The sequence below is a fragment of the Pelodiscus sinensis genome, chromosome 5, assembly GCF_049634645.1.
Source record: "Pelodiscus sinensis isolate JC-2024 chromosome 5, ASM4963464v1, whole genome shotgun sequence".
NCBI lineage: Eukaryota > Metazoa > Chordata > Testudines > Trionychidae > Pelodiscus > Pelodiscus sinensis.
This window is the reverse complement of record NC_134715.1, coordinates 41,803,754-41,819,261: the sequence shown is the minus strand read 5'-3', so window position 1 is coordinate 41,819,261 and position 15,508 is coordinate 41,803,754. Positions and strand designations below refer to the sequence as shown.

Genomic DNA, 15,508 nt, shown 5'->3' with positions numbered 1-15,508 from the left:
CCATTGGTCCAGCATCCAATGCTCCGGCACTTCTGATGGTCCAGCACCATCGGGAACCCAAAAGTGCTCGGGGCAGCCGGACAATTGGAGCTGCTCTGCACCTGGTTTCCCTGATTCAGACGCTGCTGAAACTGACCAGCAGCTGAATCGGGGAAGCTGGGGATGGAGCAGCTGGGGTGTTCCTGGGTTGGTCCTGTAGCGCTGCCCCTCGGGGCTGTGGGACCAACCTGGCAGCACTCCAGCTGCTCTGTCCCAGGCGCCCTGATTTAGCTGCTGCTGAAACTGACCAGCAGCTGATTCCGGGAAGCCCAGGGCAGAGCAGCTCTGACCAGTGGCTGATTCCAGGAAGCCCGGGGCAAAGCTGCTCTGCCCCAGGCTTCCTGGAGTCAGCCACTGGTCAGTTTCAGCAGCGGCTGACTCAGGGACACCTGGGGCAGAGCAACTCGGGTGCTGCTGGGTTGGTCCCGCAGCGCTGAGGGGAAGCGCTATGGGACCAACCTGGCAGCACCCCAGCTGCTCTGCTGCAGGCATCCCCGATTCAGCTGCTGCTGAAACTGACAAGCAGCTGATTCCGGGAAGCCGCTGCAACTGACCAGCAGCGGCTCAATTGGGGACGCCTGGGGAAGAGCCAGACTATCGGAAGGGGGGGGGGGGCTATGAGGGGTCTGAGGTGGCATTCCCCCCACCCCACCCCAGATCCCTCATATCGGAAGGGGGGGCAATGAGGGGTCTGAGGTGGCATTCCCCTCTCACCCCACCCCACCCCAGATCCCTCATAACTCCCCCTTCTGATAGTCCGGCATATCTGATAATCTGGCACCTCCTGGGTCCTAAAGGTGCCGGATTATTGGAAGTTTACTGTATATGCTGTTAGTCTCACCTATCATGTGGCAATTGCCTTTAAGTCCTCCAAAAAATTGTCTGAATTAATTAAAAATGGATTGCAATGCACAAACCCTTATCCATTGTAAAGGATAAGTGTCATGACTGATTGTAAGAAATAATTGTGGCAGTTTTGTGGCTATTTATGAACATCATAAACAGACCAGTAAATTTCAGTTCTATTGTGTTGCAGTAGGATGCATTCTTGAATGCTGATCTTGATAAGTTTGATTCATTTTAAAAATTTATTTAAATCATCATTCTTTTAAAATACTGTGATATACACTAGACTGATCAATTGCTCTTCAGATTTTTATTTTCTAGTGTTTGTGCGAAGGCATTGGGGAAATGGCTTGATTCTGCTACTTTTAATGAAAAGATGGATGGATAGTGGTTTTTATAATCTTATTTAGTGCTTATCTGTGTATTGGCAGTTTTTGTACTTGTATACAACTTCCAGTAAAGTATCAATATAATTTTCACACTAAGAAGGTAGAATTTTTAAAGAATATTGAAATGTCTGTGATGCTATGGGTAAAATATTGAATAGCAATATCTGACTATTGTAAGTCAGCATTATATATGTCTCTGTGTTCACTTAAAGGTTCCATGTTAAGAGGTTTTAGAACCTTAAATGGCACTTTTAATACCTTATCTTAATTTTAATTAGATTACTTTAAAAAAAATCACATTGCTAGTAATTTTTCTCTGGTATAATTTTATGGGTAGGTTCTTAAATGCTGAAAGAAGTATATTATAACTAGGGATGTTAAATTTAATCAATTAATTAGTTGATGGATTTTCCATCAACTAGTCAATAAGCAGGGGAGTCGTAGTGGGGTTAGCTTTCAGCCCTGGCACCAGCCTTAAATGTATAAAAAGGCTGGAATGCTGTGGGGGGGGGGACCCAGAGTGAGCCGGGAATTAACTGTCTTGGCTCATGCTGGGTACCCCCCTGCTTAACTTCTGATTTTTAAATGTCACGGCAGCTTCTTAATACTTTAAAAAGCACTACACCTGGTCCCCACTACCCCCTGCCACCTGCGCAGATGGTGCTGGGGGGAACTGGCTCCTGCTCCCCTTCCCTTGTTGCCTCTTACTAGTCGAAGGACTAGTCAACTTGTCGCTTAAATCGCTAATTATGACTAGATGTCCACATGGCTTAATTACCAGTCATAATCTTGCTCTGCAACAGGCGTCAGCAACCTTTCCAAAGTGGTATGCCAAGATTTAACCCTCCTGGGGAGGGGAGGGCCTTTCTCCACTGCACATCCATGGACCACCTTAGTCAATACAAACCTTTCCGCAGACTACCAATTGCTAATGGAAAAATCACTGTTAATTACATAATTATGCTCAAACCATTTTGTTAGTGCTGCAGCTGGGGAGAGTGGTTTAATTTAAATTATTAAACAGAGTAAGCATTTTAACTTTCTCATCTTAGTTTATCAAATTTCATTTTAAATAAAGTAAATTATAATGTTCAGTACAAAAGGTTTCAATATTTTCTTATTTGTGGCAGCATTGGGGGAATTTTTTTTTGGTTGGGGGATCACTGATTGACAGAAAAATCAGTTGGAGACCACATAGTGAGAAGCAAAAAACCTCTTTCCCAAACCCCCAATCCTCACCGATGTGGCTCCCAACTGAGACCCCTCACTCTTCCAGCACTCGAGCTCTACGGGATGAGGAGAAGGGACAAGAGAACTGAAGTTCAGGGCTTCCTAAAGGCCAGATTTACTCTTCTGGGGTTCCAGAGTTAGTGCATTTTGTGGACCTCTCCTTAAGTTCTGGACTGGGAACAAAAATGAGGGTTTCAGTGTGCAGGTCAGGCCTTCTAATGAGTGGGATAGGGATGCAGGATCTGGGCGGTAGGTGGGGTGTGCAGGACTGGATGAGAAGGGCAAGGTCTGGAAGGGAGTTTGGCAGCAGAGGTGAGAGTACCAGCAGGGATATGAGAAGGAGTTTGGGGGCAGGAAGGGGTTGGGGAAGTAATGCAGAAAAAGTGAGAGGTAAGAATGCAGCTAAATAGCTAGTTGGGGAGGAAGGCAAAGAAGTGGGGAGCAAAGGAAAGTGCAGCTTCTGCAAAGTATAATTGTATCCTTGCTTATATCTTCCCTCTGCTCCAGCCTTGCTTCCCCCAGCCAAATCCTCTGCATCGCCTCATGCCCCTCAGTGCAATCTCTGCCCCTTCCTGTTCTGCCCCTCCATCCCCCACTGGGACTTGCTGCCCCCGGGAGCAGTGCTAGGGCAGGGAGAGGCAGGGCGGGGGTGATGCATAGTCTCTTCCCTGCCTGGCCTGGCCGATGGCCTGCAGGCTGTGGCGGGCAGAGCCTGGGCTGCCCAGGCGGGCACAGCAGGGTGCTGGGGAAGGAGCTACCTGCCCCTGCACATAGCACACTGCACTGCTCCCTGTGGACTGTGTGTGACCTTCTGCCCAGTGGAGTAGGCCCAGTCCCTCCCCCTCTCAAAGCAGGAAGGAGAGCCTGTAGCATGGGGGGGCATCCCCAGGGATGCACAGGTGCCTCTCCCACCCCTCCACCCCAGCAGGAAGCCGGAGTTGTTGCTCCAGCCTGCAGCTGCGCTGCTGAGACTGGAGTCACAGCATGAGCTCCCTGCTGCGAGGGGGAGTGGTGGGGCGGGGCTGAATTCCTTCATGCCAGTGGAAATTGGCTTGCATGCTGCTTGCGGCACACATGCCGGGGGTTGCTGACCCCTACAATCTTATGTTTAAGTAGAAGAAAGCAAACCAAAACAGCTATAGTATTTATATATAATTCTTAGTAATTTAACAATTTTACTTCTAACAGGCTCACGAGTACTAATCTTTAGTCAGATGACCAGAGTACTAGACATCTTAGAAGACTACTGCATGTGGCGAAATTATGAATATTGTAGATTGGATGGACAAACACCTCATGATGAGAGACAAGTGAGTGTTTAAAAAAAATTACAAATAAAATTCTGTATTCAAAATGTACACTTACTTTGACAATTTCTTATTTATACAGGCTTCTATTAATGCATATAACGAACCGGGCAGCTCCAAGTTTGTGTTTATGTTGAGCACACGGGCTGGTGGTCTTGGAATCAATCTGGCTACTGCTGATGTCGTAATTCTTTATGATTCAGACTGGAATCCACAAGTAGATCTGCAAGCTATGGTAAGAAATTCAGACAAATAACATTGTATTTATTTAAACTCTGTTTTTTTAAGAAAACTGACATACAAATGTGTGTGTATATAGCATTTTCTGTGTCCTGGATTAGGTTCTATATACACTTTTTGTTCACTTTAATTCAGTAGTGCTGTCATCTTAAAAGAGTAGTTGATGTTTAAAAGGGGCGGGAGCGGAGCAGCATTGGCAGCAGCAGCGGTGGTGGCTGGGGGCGGGCTCTCAGGCAGGCTCTGCTTTTTGTCTCGGGGCTGTTGGTACGCGCGCGCTGCCCCCTCCTCAACGGATTCTGGATGCAGTGTGCTCATGAGGGGCCGCTTCCTCCCCCTTCCTCTTCCTCCCAAGGGGTGCCCGGACATTCCCAAGGCCCCGGTGTTCCTGCCTCTCCTTCGCCCAGTGGTGGCCATCCCGCCCTCCCCTTCCCGCCTGAGCTGGGCTCGCTCCATGGGGGGGCAACTCCCTCCCTTCTCTCCCCTCCCCCCTGACCGCAAAGTTTTGGGAGGGGAAAGCTGGTTTGGGCCCGCTCCTAAAAGCATCCTCCCCCTTCCTCTACTTCCCTCCTCCCCCAGGCTGCCCGGGCGTGCCCAAGGACCTGGTGCTCCTGCCTCTCCTCAGCCTGGCGGCAGCTCCTCCCATCACTGCCACCCCCCTCTCCTACCCTCCTGCCTTGGGCCGGACTCCCCACCTGTTCCGGCCAGGAGCCGGGCTCGCTCCACAGGGGGACTTCCCCCTCCCTTCTCCGCCTCCCACTCCAGCATGCAAAGTTTTGGAAGAGGGGGAGCGGGTCCGGGATCACTCCTAAAAGCAGAGCTGCTAATGTGGCAAGGATGGCCTGGATCGGGCCCAGCATACCTGAGGGACGGGTGAGCCTGCAGCATGGGCATGAGCTGCCCCAGGCGTGGGGTGTGGAGGTAAGGTTGCCGAGCCCGTGCTGCGTGCCAGGATGAGGGGAGCCCCCGCAGACCTGCCAACCAGAGCTCCTGCCCAGTCCTGGAAAAAGGGAAAGCAAGGCCATTGTGGTAAGAAGTGTCCTTGGAGCCCCTTGCTGTCACGTGACAGGCAGCACCGTTGGATAAAATGGAAGATCGGTTAAGTGAAGTTTGGATAACTGAGACTTTATTATCTTCTGAGTTGAATCAACTTTTCTGTTACCAATTTACATTAAAAGTGTGCACATGCTTAATCCTTATATGCAATAATGTCTTTGATCTTATGGAGAGAACAATAATTTGTCCTAGACATTGCAAAGCAATAAAGCTAATATTTAAAAAGCTTTCATATTGAAGGCATAAATTATAAAACGTATATGCACAAGTGAGTCTGTGTGCACAATATGTTGCAAATCTGAACATTTCAGCCAGGCTGAAGATGTTTTCAGATATGCTTAATAAAGGCTGTTCAAAAGAATGACACGAGGGCATAACAAAAACAAAGGGATGGAAGTTACAGCAAGACAAATTCCAGGTGGAAATGAGGCCCAACTTTTTAACAGTGAAAGGATAATTTATCTTTTGATCAAACTGTAAGGGGGGGGAGGGGGAGGGATGTAGTCTCCATCTGTCTTGAAATAAGACTTGAAAGCAAAGCCTCTCTAGAAGATGTTTTAGTCTAACACATTATTAAACTCAGTATATCAATAAGCGAACGAAAGGCTGTTTATATGTAAGAGGTCAGACTAGATCATCTAATGGTCTCTTAGCAAATGTGAAATATCTGTTAAATATGTGCATGTCTTATAGACAGAAATCTGCAGCTACGTGTACTATTGCATGCTTCTCTCCTCAGTGCAAAAGATTTCATTAATTAAGCTTTATTGTGCCATAAAAACTGTTTTTGAGTGGCTATGTCAACTGAGTTTAATGAAAGGATTTTAATATGAAAATCGGGTATTTTATTTCTACAAACTAGTATGGTGATAAAAGAGAACTACCCTCTTAAAAGGATTTAAAATCCAAGCAGTAATTGTATGTATTTATATTTTAGTACAAGCACATGCAATGCTAAATACATGTCATAATTTTCTGCATAGGATCGAGCACACAGAATTGGCCAGACAAAGACTGTTAGAGTGTTCAGATTTATCACGGACAACACAGTGGAGGAAAGAATAGTGGAAAGAGCAGAAATGAAACTTCGTTTGGATTCCATAGTCATTCAACAAGGTAAGTATATTGAAATAGCTTTTCTTCCTCTGTACTATGCTATTTCTCTTTTGCATGAACAATCAGGATGAAGTTTTGGTCCCATTGAAGTTAATTTTGAGTTTTGCTATTGTCTTCACCAGGACCATGAGTTCATATTTTGTTTTGTTTTTAAGTGTAGCAATTTTTCATCATAACACTTGTCACTATGGGATGTAAAATCTCTTTTCAAAATGTTTAGTGGTTAAACTATATGTTTGTTGATAGGTTAACTGACTGCTGCAGCACACTGTAGTCAGGGGAGTGCGGCAGCCAGGCAAGGTGCTGGTTAACCAGTTACTGGTAAGCATCACCTGGTAATGTTTATCAGGTGATGCTTACTGGGTAACCTGTTAACCATTTACACCTGTACTTATTACTGCATTATGGAATGACTAGGGCATTCCAGATGGCCAAGAATGAGGTATACTTGAATAAAAATGTAAACAAGTGAAAGTTTAAAAAGCTGTGTTTAGTAAGAGTCACTCTACTGTGTCTAATTGTAGAGTAATAGAATAAAAAGGTAAGGAGGATGTAATTCCATACATTAGTCCAACTTCTTGATTAGTCTGACTTGAAATCAATTATTTTAAAAAGCACATAGCTATTGCTGCCATGTTCGCAGGGAAGTGTGGTCTTGAAATTTTGAAAATGCTGACCAGGAATGACAGGCTACAAGCAAGACCTAAAATTACTGAATCTATTCTTTGATGGACACACTCAATTTGTACTTCTGAGCAATAATCAGTTCTTGCTTAACTATCTAGATTTGTTAGAACAAATATTTTAAATGTTGAAAATAGTTTTTGTGACTGACATGTAAATGGCCTTTGACAAACACACTAAACAAGGAGGGAACAGAATTGTTTCATTCCTGATACAACCAAGTGATTTGCCTAAAGACATGTTTTGTCCCAAAAGCAATTTAAACTCTGTAATTAAGGTGTATTGTCCTCTAATGTGTGTTTTCTTTAGGAAGACTGGTGGATCAAAATCTGAATAAAATAGGGAAAGATGAAATGCTGCAGATGATTCGACATGGAGCTACGCATGTGTTTGCTTCCAAGGAGAGTGAGATTACTGATGAAGATATTGATGGTATTTTGGAAAGAGGTGCAAAGAAGGTGAGGTGAAAATTAAATCTGAGAGATGTTCCCATTATGGAGAATTTGAACATTACAAATGGAATTAAACATTTTCAGATTGAAATTTGCATAGAATATCAGGAATGTGTTTTTTTTACATTATAATCTGTGCCAGTAAGTCATTTATTGATTTTTTTTTAATTTGAATCTGAGAATATGCACTTATGAATAAGGAGGAGCTTTTTTGAAAAGTATTGCTGATTGATCAATTTTTTCCAGACTGCAGAAATGAATGAGAAACTCTCAAAGATGGGTGAAAGTTCACTCAGAAATTTTACAATGGATACAGAGTCCAGTGTATACAACTTTGAAGGGGAAGATTATAGAGAGAAACAAAAGGTAATTTGTTTTGGGAAGAATTCACTGTTGGCAGTTCCACATTTACTGCATGTTGTTGGAGTAGTGAACATGTGATGCACAATATGAAGATTCCTTCTATATTAAATTTGTGGAAGGCTATTATTGTTCCATGTATTATTCTAATTTTGTGTAAAATTGTACTTTGTATAAAATATTGTATAGAACTTGAGAGCTCTTTATTTTTTTAATAATATAGATGGCATTCACAGAGTGGATTGAACCACCCAAACGAGAACGAAAAGCCAACTATGCTGTTGATGCTTACTTCAGGGAAGCTCTTCGTGTCAGTGAACCAAAAGCACCGAAAGTGAGTTGACATATTAAACTATCAAATGATTGAAATGTACAGAACACAAACTTGACTTAGCTTGCTTCCAACTATAAATCAATTTGTACACTTTTCCAAACTTCCATCGGTGGAAAATGTTTGTAAAATAAATGAGTGGTGTATATAAAGGCACTTTAAATATGCAAATTTGAGTGTTCAAAGGACTATCAACAGAAGACTCATGGAGGGAAAGGAAGATCTCATTCTCCTTTTTTGTGAGGTGCTAGAAAATTATTTTAAATAAAGGCTTTCTCCTAAGTTAACTTTCTCATGCAATTCTTCAGCCTTCTCCTGGTCCTACTTAAAATGTTTTATTGGTCACATGGTTTCTAACTTCTTTAACAAAAAACAAAACCACACTTGATATGCAGTGTTATCCCCTCCATAATATGAACAGTAGCTTTCCTCCTGTAGTATTCTGAAGTGGTGTTTTGTTGCGTCTGCCAAGGCAGACTATTTAAAAACCCTGGCACAAATCCCAAGTTTATTACAGATTAATTTAGATTTCACTCACCACCTTCAAAGTCTTCAGGCACCTTAATAGTGCAGTCATAGACAGTCCTATTGGGTACTCAAGTCTTTCATGCTACACAGGTGAGTGTATCTCTGTGATATATGGCCTCTTACACCAAAAATCAAAGCAATATTTAAATTACTGCTAATCTCAAAGGACCAGTCACTTTTACCCCAAGTCGATTACCATTTTAGGTCTCATATCAAAGACTGCACTCTAGCTAATCCTATAATAACTACATGAAAACTTGTTAAATAAAAAAAAGAAATCAGAATTATTTATAAGATTTAAAATAAGTAAACATAGACAAGTGTGATTTAATCTTACTTTTCCAAAGGTAATAGAAGCTTCTGTAATCAGCAAGCTCCGCTCTTTAGGGTTATATTAGATTAGACAGGTATCCCTACGTAAAAGAATCAATGGACACAAATCTGATATTAGGAATGGCAACATACAAAAACCTGTAGGGGAATACTTCAATCTTCCTGGACACACAATTGCAGATCTAAAGGTAGCCATCCTGCAGCAAAAAAACTTCAGGACCAGACTTCAAAGAGAAACTGCTGAGCTACAGTTCATCTTCAAGTTTGACACAATCAACTCTGGATTAAACAAAGACTGTGAATGGCTTGCTAACTACAAAAGCAGCTTCTGCTCTCTTGGAATTCACACCTCCAGATCAGCTGCTAGAAGTGGGCCTCATCCTCCTTGATTGGATCCACCTCCTCATCTCCAGCCTGATCCTGGCCTGCATATTTATACCTGTCTCTGGAAATTTCCACTACATGCATCTGAGGAAGTGGGTCTTTGCCCATGAAAGCTTATGCTCCTACACTTCAGTTACTCTATAAGGTGCCACAGGACTCCTCGTCGCTTTTTTAGATTAGACAGTGCCCCTTCCTGTCTCGTATCCTGTCTTCTGGGAATGGCCAGGTTCTTCAGTGGGAATGAATAGAACGGGGGGGATGGAGTGATCCAGCCTCTGTTGTCCACTCCCAGCTTCTGGCAGTTAAAGGCAAGTCACACCCGAGCATGAAATTGCATCTTTGACCATCTTAGTTAACAGCTATTGATGGACATATCCTCCATGATTTTACCTAATTCTTTTTTTGAAACTCATTATAGTTTTGGCCTTGGCTTTGTCCTCTGGCAACAAGTACCACAGGGTGACACTGCATTGTGTGAAGACTTCCTTGTGTGTGTGTGTGGTGTGTTTTTTTTAAACCTGATTCCTATTAACAAAAAATCCCCAAGGGACACCTAATGAAATTATGCAAAGGGATAAATAACACTTCATTAGCTCCAAACCATTTGTGACTTAAATCTAGATTGATGTTTCCAGTTGTAAGATCCAACTGTAGCCTGTCTAGTATTAATGGGTCTCCTCTTCCAAGTGGAACCTAACAATTTTTGTAGAAGAGCAACTTTTCACACTAATGTCCCTTTTCTGCATTTTGATTTATGGTCACAGAGACACAGGATACTACTACTCAAACACTACGCTGCAATATGGAACACCGATACGACAAATAAGATTAGTGCATGCAGCAAGTTACAGAAATTCAATAGAGTTGAAATACTAAATGCTTTCTTATAATTCTAATACCTATTTTATCAATATTAACACAATTCAGACAGATGGATTCCAGCTATGTATCTTAGTGTCCAGACATGAAGACCTTGGCATCAGCTGGCACCTGTTTTGCCTGTGTCAGTTTCCATTGTGAATTCTTAAAGATTATTATGCATGTTCTTATGCAACCAAAGTTCTAACTTTTGATGGACTAAAATTTTTACCTGTTTTTAATTATAAGCAAAAGATGATAAATTTAAAAGTGAAACAAATGTAAAATGCATCTTTTTTATGTTTTTAGGCTCCGCGACCTCCGAAACAGCCTAATGTTCAAGATTTCCAGTTTTTTCCTCCACGTTTGTTTGAACTATTAGAAAAAGAGATTCTGTATTACAGAAAAACTATTGGGTACAAGGTATTAAAATTGCTTCTACAGTGTTTATCTTCTCTTCTGTCTTGAAAAGATTTAATTACTTCAATGAAAAATGATGTTGACACTGTGTGTGCTGATTTATCATGCAGATAATTCAAATTGAGCACTGTTATTTTGTATGCTAAAAATAATCAGGTCTTATTTGGAGAGTTCTGCTTAACTTCTGTGAAACTGAAATGTAAAAGCTGATAAAATTTCATATTCTAAAATATCTCAGGTACCTCGTAATCCAGACTTGCCAAATGCAGCCCAAGCACAAAAGGAAGAACAGCTTAAAATTGATGAAGCTGATCCCCTTAACGATGAAGAATTAGAAGAAAAGGAGAAATTACTAACACAGGTATTGTCAGTCTCTTAAAATAACCTCCAGGTGTACCTAACTTCATTTGCTTTATCTTTGCAGAGTGATAGAGGGGGAAAGCCTGTTGACTCTGTGGAATAGACCACTGGTTCTTAAACTCATCGTGAATCTAGTTTTGGAATCTTTCTCTGCCATTTCGATCAGATTATCTATTGAAATGAGGCTTGGAGTAATTTAGCTCATTAGAGCTCCCCATGCTGGACACTCACCATACTACTATGTTTGGATTCAAACACTAAGTCATGTGGGCATCTAAGCCTACCAATCTGAAAAGCATTGGAGGGAGGAGGGATCTGCCTCTTGCCTCACTTGCTCACTCCCTAATATTCCTTTTCAGACCTTGCAGTGGGTGTCCTGAGCCACAAAACCAAAGATGACCCCCTACCCCCAGTCTAATTAGCTTAAGCACATCCTTTCCCAGAGTTCTTCCAAGAACTTGGCAAAGCTAAATTCTTAAACACACAGCATCCTCCTACCAACTCATACTTTGCATAGAGGAAGCACAGAGACTTACCAACTCATGCAAAAACCTTTCCTCCATTGTCCTCACACTCTAAGAGCTTGTTTTAGGCTAGTCCATTCAGAGGACCTAGATCCTTGTGTCCTGCTCAGCCTTCAAGTCTTTCTCATCTGTTCAGGTCCAACAGTAGAGTGGTTCGTGTAGCCTCAAGAACAAATGCCTTTCATCAGCTACTTGAGCACCTTTTGCTTTGTTCTCCTGTTCTGTTGGGGAATTTCTATTGCCCCAACTCTCTCTCTAGATAATCTAAAATAAGGAACAGCTTGGCCAATCTCTCTTCAACATGTCCATTGTATTGCCCCAGTAAAATCATTCCATGTTAACAACTTGATTCTCTGATATCATTTTGTGAGAACATCATTGTTCGTGTCAGCAAATAGCTGATATAATATACAGTGAGGGATAGAGATATACATAGTTAATAAAATCATTCAGAATTCTTAAAGTGCATAGAGAGATTTTCCAAACCATTATGAGTCAACAGATTGAGGGGAAATTTGGTACCAATAAATATACTCGTATTTTGAGAAGGAAATTAACTGGATAAATACAGAATGGAGGATATATAACTAAGCAGGTATATCCATTAAAGCAAGTTTAATTCAGCTTCTCAATGTTCTGATACTACTTTTTCAAGTAACAGATTAAATGATTTGTGTCTCAAATGATATGGCTGGCTGAATATTTTTATTTAAAAACAATAAATGGTAAATAAAACTTACAAGATGTGGAAAAAATATATCACCAATGTGAGAAGAACCAATTTTGGTACACACCAGGTTATCTGGAAAAACTTAAACAACAAATAGTCTTTAAGATGCTGCAAGACTAACAAAACATGTAGATGGTATCCTGAGCTTTCATAGGCACAACGCACTTCTTTCGATGGAGTTATTAAAGGTATAAATGGGGGAGGGGACACAACCCCCATGGGACTGCTGGCCCACGCTGGGGTAGGCCCAGAGGGGCTGGAGAAGAAGTCCTCTCTCTGCAGGTAATCTGTTAAGTGATTACCTGTTCATCATCTTAGTGAGAAGAATCCCACCAGTTCTAACCCAGAGCTAATCATTAGGCCAAAATCATTTGTGCATGGGAGAGATGTAGAGTATTCGTGCAAAATGCACAGTGTCATGCTAGATGACATTTAACATGTATTTTGTGGTTCTGCTGTCTGACAATGGAGTGTTAAATTTTGAGGAGGGAATTTCCATGAATGCCTTGATAAGGAGAAACCTTTGAAGGTGTAGAATGGGAGTGTTTGTGTAATGAAGGCCTTGACATGGAAAAATAAAAGTAGAATTCTTACTGGAGGGATAGTGTTTATAATTCTGTGATACTCCTATGCAACACTATGAAAGTGGAGGGAATAACTTAGAATCGTAGAGCTGGAAGAGACCTCAGGAGGTCATCAAGTCCAGCCTCCTGCCCAAAGTCTTTCTCCCCCTCTACTCTAGTGGGGAAAATGTTTTCATATTAGCATGAAACAAACTGTATCAGTAAAAAACAGATTTTAATGCTGTTTTGTTGTTGTGCTGAGGCAATGATTTTCTACCCAAGGGTATGTTACCCCTGGGGTATGAGAGGATGCAGAGGATTTCCAGGGGTTACATAAAGCAAATATCTAGATGAGTTTGTCTTAGAACAGGCTACATAAAAAGCACTAGCAAGAGTCAGTACAAACCAAAACTTCATACAGTTACTTGTTGGTACTGCTGTATATACAGTATTTTTGAAATGTAAATACACAATGTAATCCAATTATTTTATAGTAAATTAAAAAAAGGAAGCAGTGTTCCAGTAACAGTGTGCTGACACATTTCTGTGTACTGTTATGTCATATTTTATAAGCATGTAGTTTTTAAGTGAGGTGACACTTGGGGTATGGAAGACAAATCAGACTCCTAAAAGGGGTACAGTAATCTGAAAAAGTTGAGAGCCACTATGTTAAGGCACTGTATTAATGTATTTAGTAGATAAATTAAAACTAGTATCTTGTGGGTTTTTAAATTATCAAAAGCCAACACAGTTAACTAAAAGATGTCTGTATTGCTTTAAAGGGATTTACCAACTGGAATAAAAGAGATTTTAACCAATTCATCAAAGCTAATGAAAAATGGGGCCGTGATGATATTGAAAATATAGCTCGTGAAGTTGAAGGAAAAACTCCAGAGGAAGTAATTGAGTATTCAGGTAATTTTCTTCTTGAATTATGTGAACATAAAATTAACTTGTGGATGGTATCTAATAAATTGTGGCACTCTCCCAATTTGAAATGCCTGTAAACATACTAATGTTTTTGAGAAGTTTTTATATAATGGCTCAAGATACGCGGTGAGAATGTATATGACATTGGAAAAGGACATTGGCTATATGCTTAAATACCTTTGGAGACTGGCCCCAAAACAGTTTTATGCTTCATTCCTGCATCTGTTTTCTTACTATTGTATTCTATCTTGTGGTGGTAGCAAAGGGCTATAATTCCTCTGCAGAGGTAGTTGTATCCTGTGGCTGGGGGGAACACTCCTGGTCTAATGTATCTGAAGGAATGCATAGAAATAGGACTTGTATTGCAGAGAATGCCCATAAACTAGAGATGTTGGATAGCAGGTAATAGAATAGTCAAGTAACCATATGAATTCTTATTGGTTACTCAACTTTTCTATGGTTTCCAATAAGTATGTTAAGTAGCGTGTATAAATCACTAATCAGTCGATAGGGTGGCACTGCCCTTTTGAAATGCCATTGAAGTACCCTTCTTCTCCCCCTTGCTGCTTCTGTCTGATAGAGGCAGCAAGGGGGAGGAGGGGAGTGACTAGTTGACTATCCTATCAACTAGTCCTTAACATCCTTAGTTCCTGGGAACAGGACTGGCAGCCAGTGCTCTGGCCCCACTCCCGGGGAGACCCTTGCTGCCCTGCGCTGCTGCCTTTATATCAGAGGCAGCAGTGTGGGGTGCCAGGTGGAGCTGGTCCGCGAGGGGAACCATTTTAAAAACCAGCTCCCTGCACAGATAGTCTGCCTGCCTCCCCATGCTGCTGCCTCTATGTGGGGAGGGGATGGCAAAGCAGCCTCTGTCCGTGTCAGCCCGGGCTGGCAATGGGCAATAGTCCCTGTCTGCGGGGAGTGCACTGCAAAGCAGCCTCTGCTTGTGGTGGATCCAGACTTACCATGGCAGAGGCTGCTTTGTGGCTGGCTCCCCCTCACTTCCAGCAGGGGCAGGTGGCACCATGGAGCTAGTTCTGGGGGCAACTGGCTTTTAAGCTGGCTCCCCCCAGCTCCTACTCTCCCCCCCGCTTGCTGTGACTGATACAGAGGCTGCAATGGGGGGGGGGGCGGGGGAGGGAGGAGGAGAAATGCAAGGACTTAAGAAGATTAATCAATAAGCTTAGGTTTATTGATTACTTGTTTACATCCCTACCATAAGCTTGACAGTCATAACTGGCAAGCAGTGCTGAGCAAGAGAGCATTTGGGTAACCAGTTAATTGTTGAAATGGAAATGGTTGGGGGTCTGCCCAGGCTGGGGTGTGCTGGGAGCTTGCAGGTGCTGCCCTCTTCCCCCCCCTCCCAGCTGCTGCTTTCAGCCTTGTGTGAGGTTGTTAACTTCCAGTCTGTGGGCCTTGTGGTTGGCTTATGTCATCTTACTTTGGCTATGGGGGCTGTTAAAGCAAAGATTAGTTTCAGCAGATGGAGCTGCTTTACTATATAAAGTTTCTGTGGCTAGATCAACCATAGTGCTATGGCTATCCCTATTATGCAGACTTAGGAATTAGTGCCTGACCAAAGGAAACTGAAAGTCAGTAACATTTAACATGTTTTTACCATATAGAAGTGTTTGACACACATGTGCACTTAAAAGTTGTGTAAGAAGAGACTAACGAGTGATTTTTATTCTTAGCTGTATTCTGGGAAAGATGCAATGAGCTCCAGGACATAGAAAAGATCATGGCTCAGATTGAAAGAGGAGAAGCTAGAATTCAGAGGCGGATTAGTATAAAAAAAGCACTTGACACAAAGGTATTGTTATGGTTTTTTTTT

General features: G+C 42.2%; 2 protein-coding genes across 3 annotated transcripts in view; one reads left to right on the top strand and one right to left on the bottom strand.

Annotated features, from left to right (window-relative positions):
* Positions 1 to 15,508, top strand: part of SMARCA5 (SNF2 related chromatin remodeling ATPase 5) — a 46,134-nt gene that overhangs the window by 26,111 nt on the left and 4,515 nt on the right. For both annotated transcript variants that reach the window (XM_075929891.1, XM_075929892.1), the window contains exons 12-21: positions 3,693 to 3,814; positions 3,894 to 4,046; positions 6,088 to 6,220; positions 7,214 to 7,362; positions 7,603 to 7,722; positions 7,940 to 8,050; positions 10,460 to 10,573; positions 10,809 to 10,931; positions 13,530 to 13,662; positions 15,369 to 15,487. In XM_075929891.1, the coding sequence (XP_075786006.1) occupies positions 3,693 to 3,814; positions 3,894 to 4,046; positions 6,088 to 6,220; positions 7,214 to 7,362; positions 7,603 to 7,722; positions 7,940 to 8,050; positions 10,460 to 10,573; positions 10,809 to 10,931; positions 13,530 to 13,662; positions 15,369 to 15,487 (1,277 nt within the window). The remainder of the gene's footprint in view (positions 1 to 3,692; positions 3,815 to 3,893; positions 4,047 to 6,087; positions 6,221 to 7,213; positions 7,363 to 7,602; positions 7,723 to 7,939; positions 8,051 to 10,459; positions 10,574 to 10,808; positions 10,932 to 13,529; positions 13,663 to 15,368; positions 15,488 to 15,508) is intronic.
* The window catches only part of FREM3 (FRAS1 related extracellular matrix 3), a 63,305-nt gene continuing 52,712 nt past the window's right edge, over positions 4,916 to 15,508 (bottom strand). Inside the window, 1 exon segment of the mRNA XM_075929189.1 lies at positions 4,916 to 5,048. The gene's annotated coding sequence lies outside the window, so the exon portion shown is untranslated.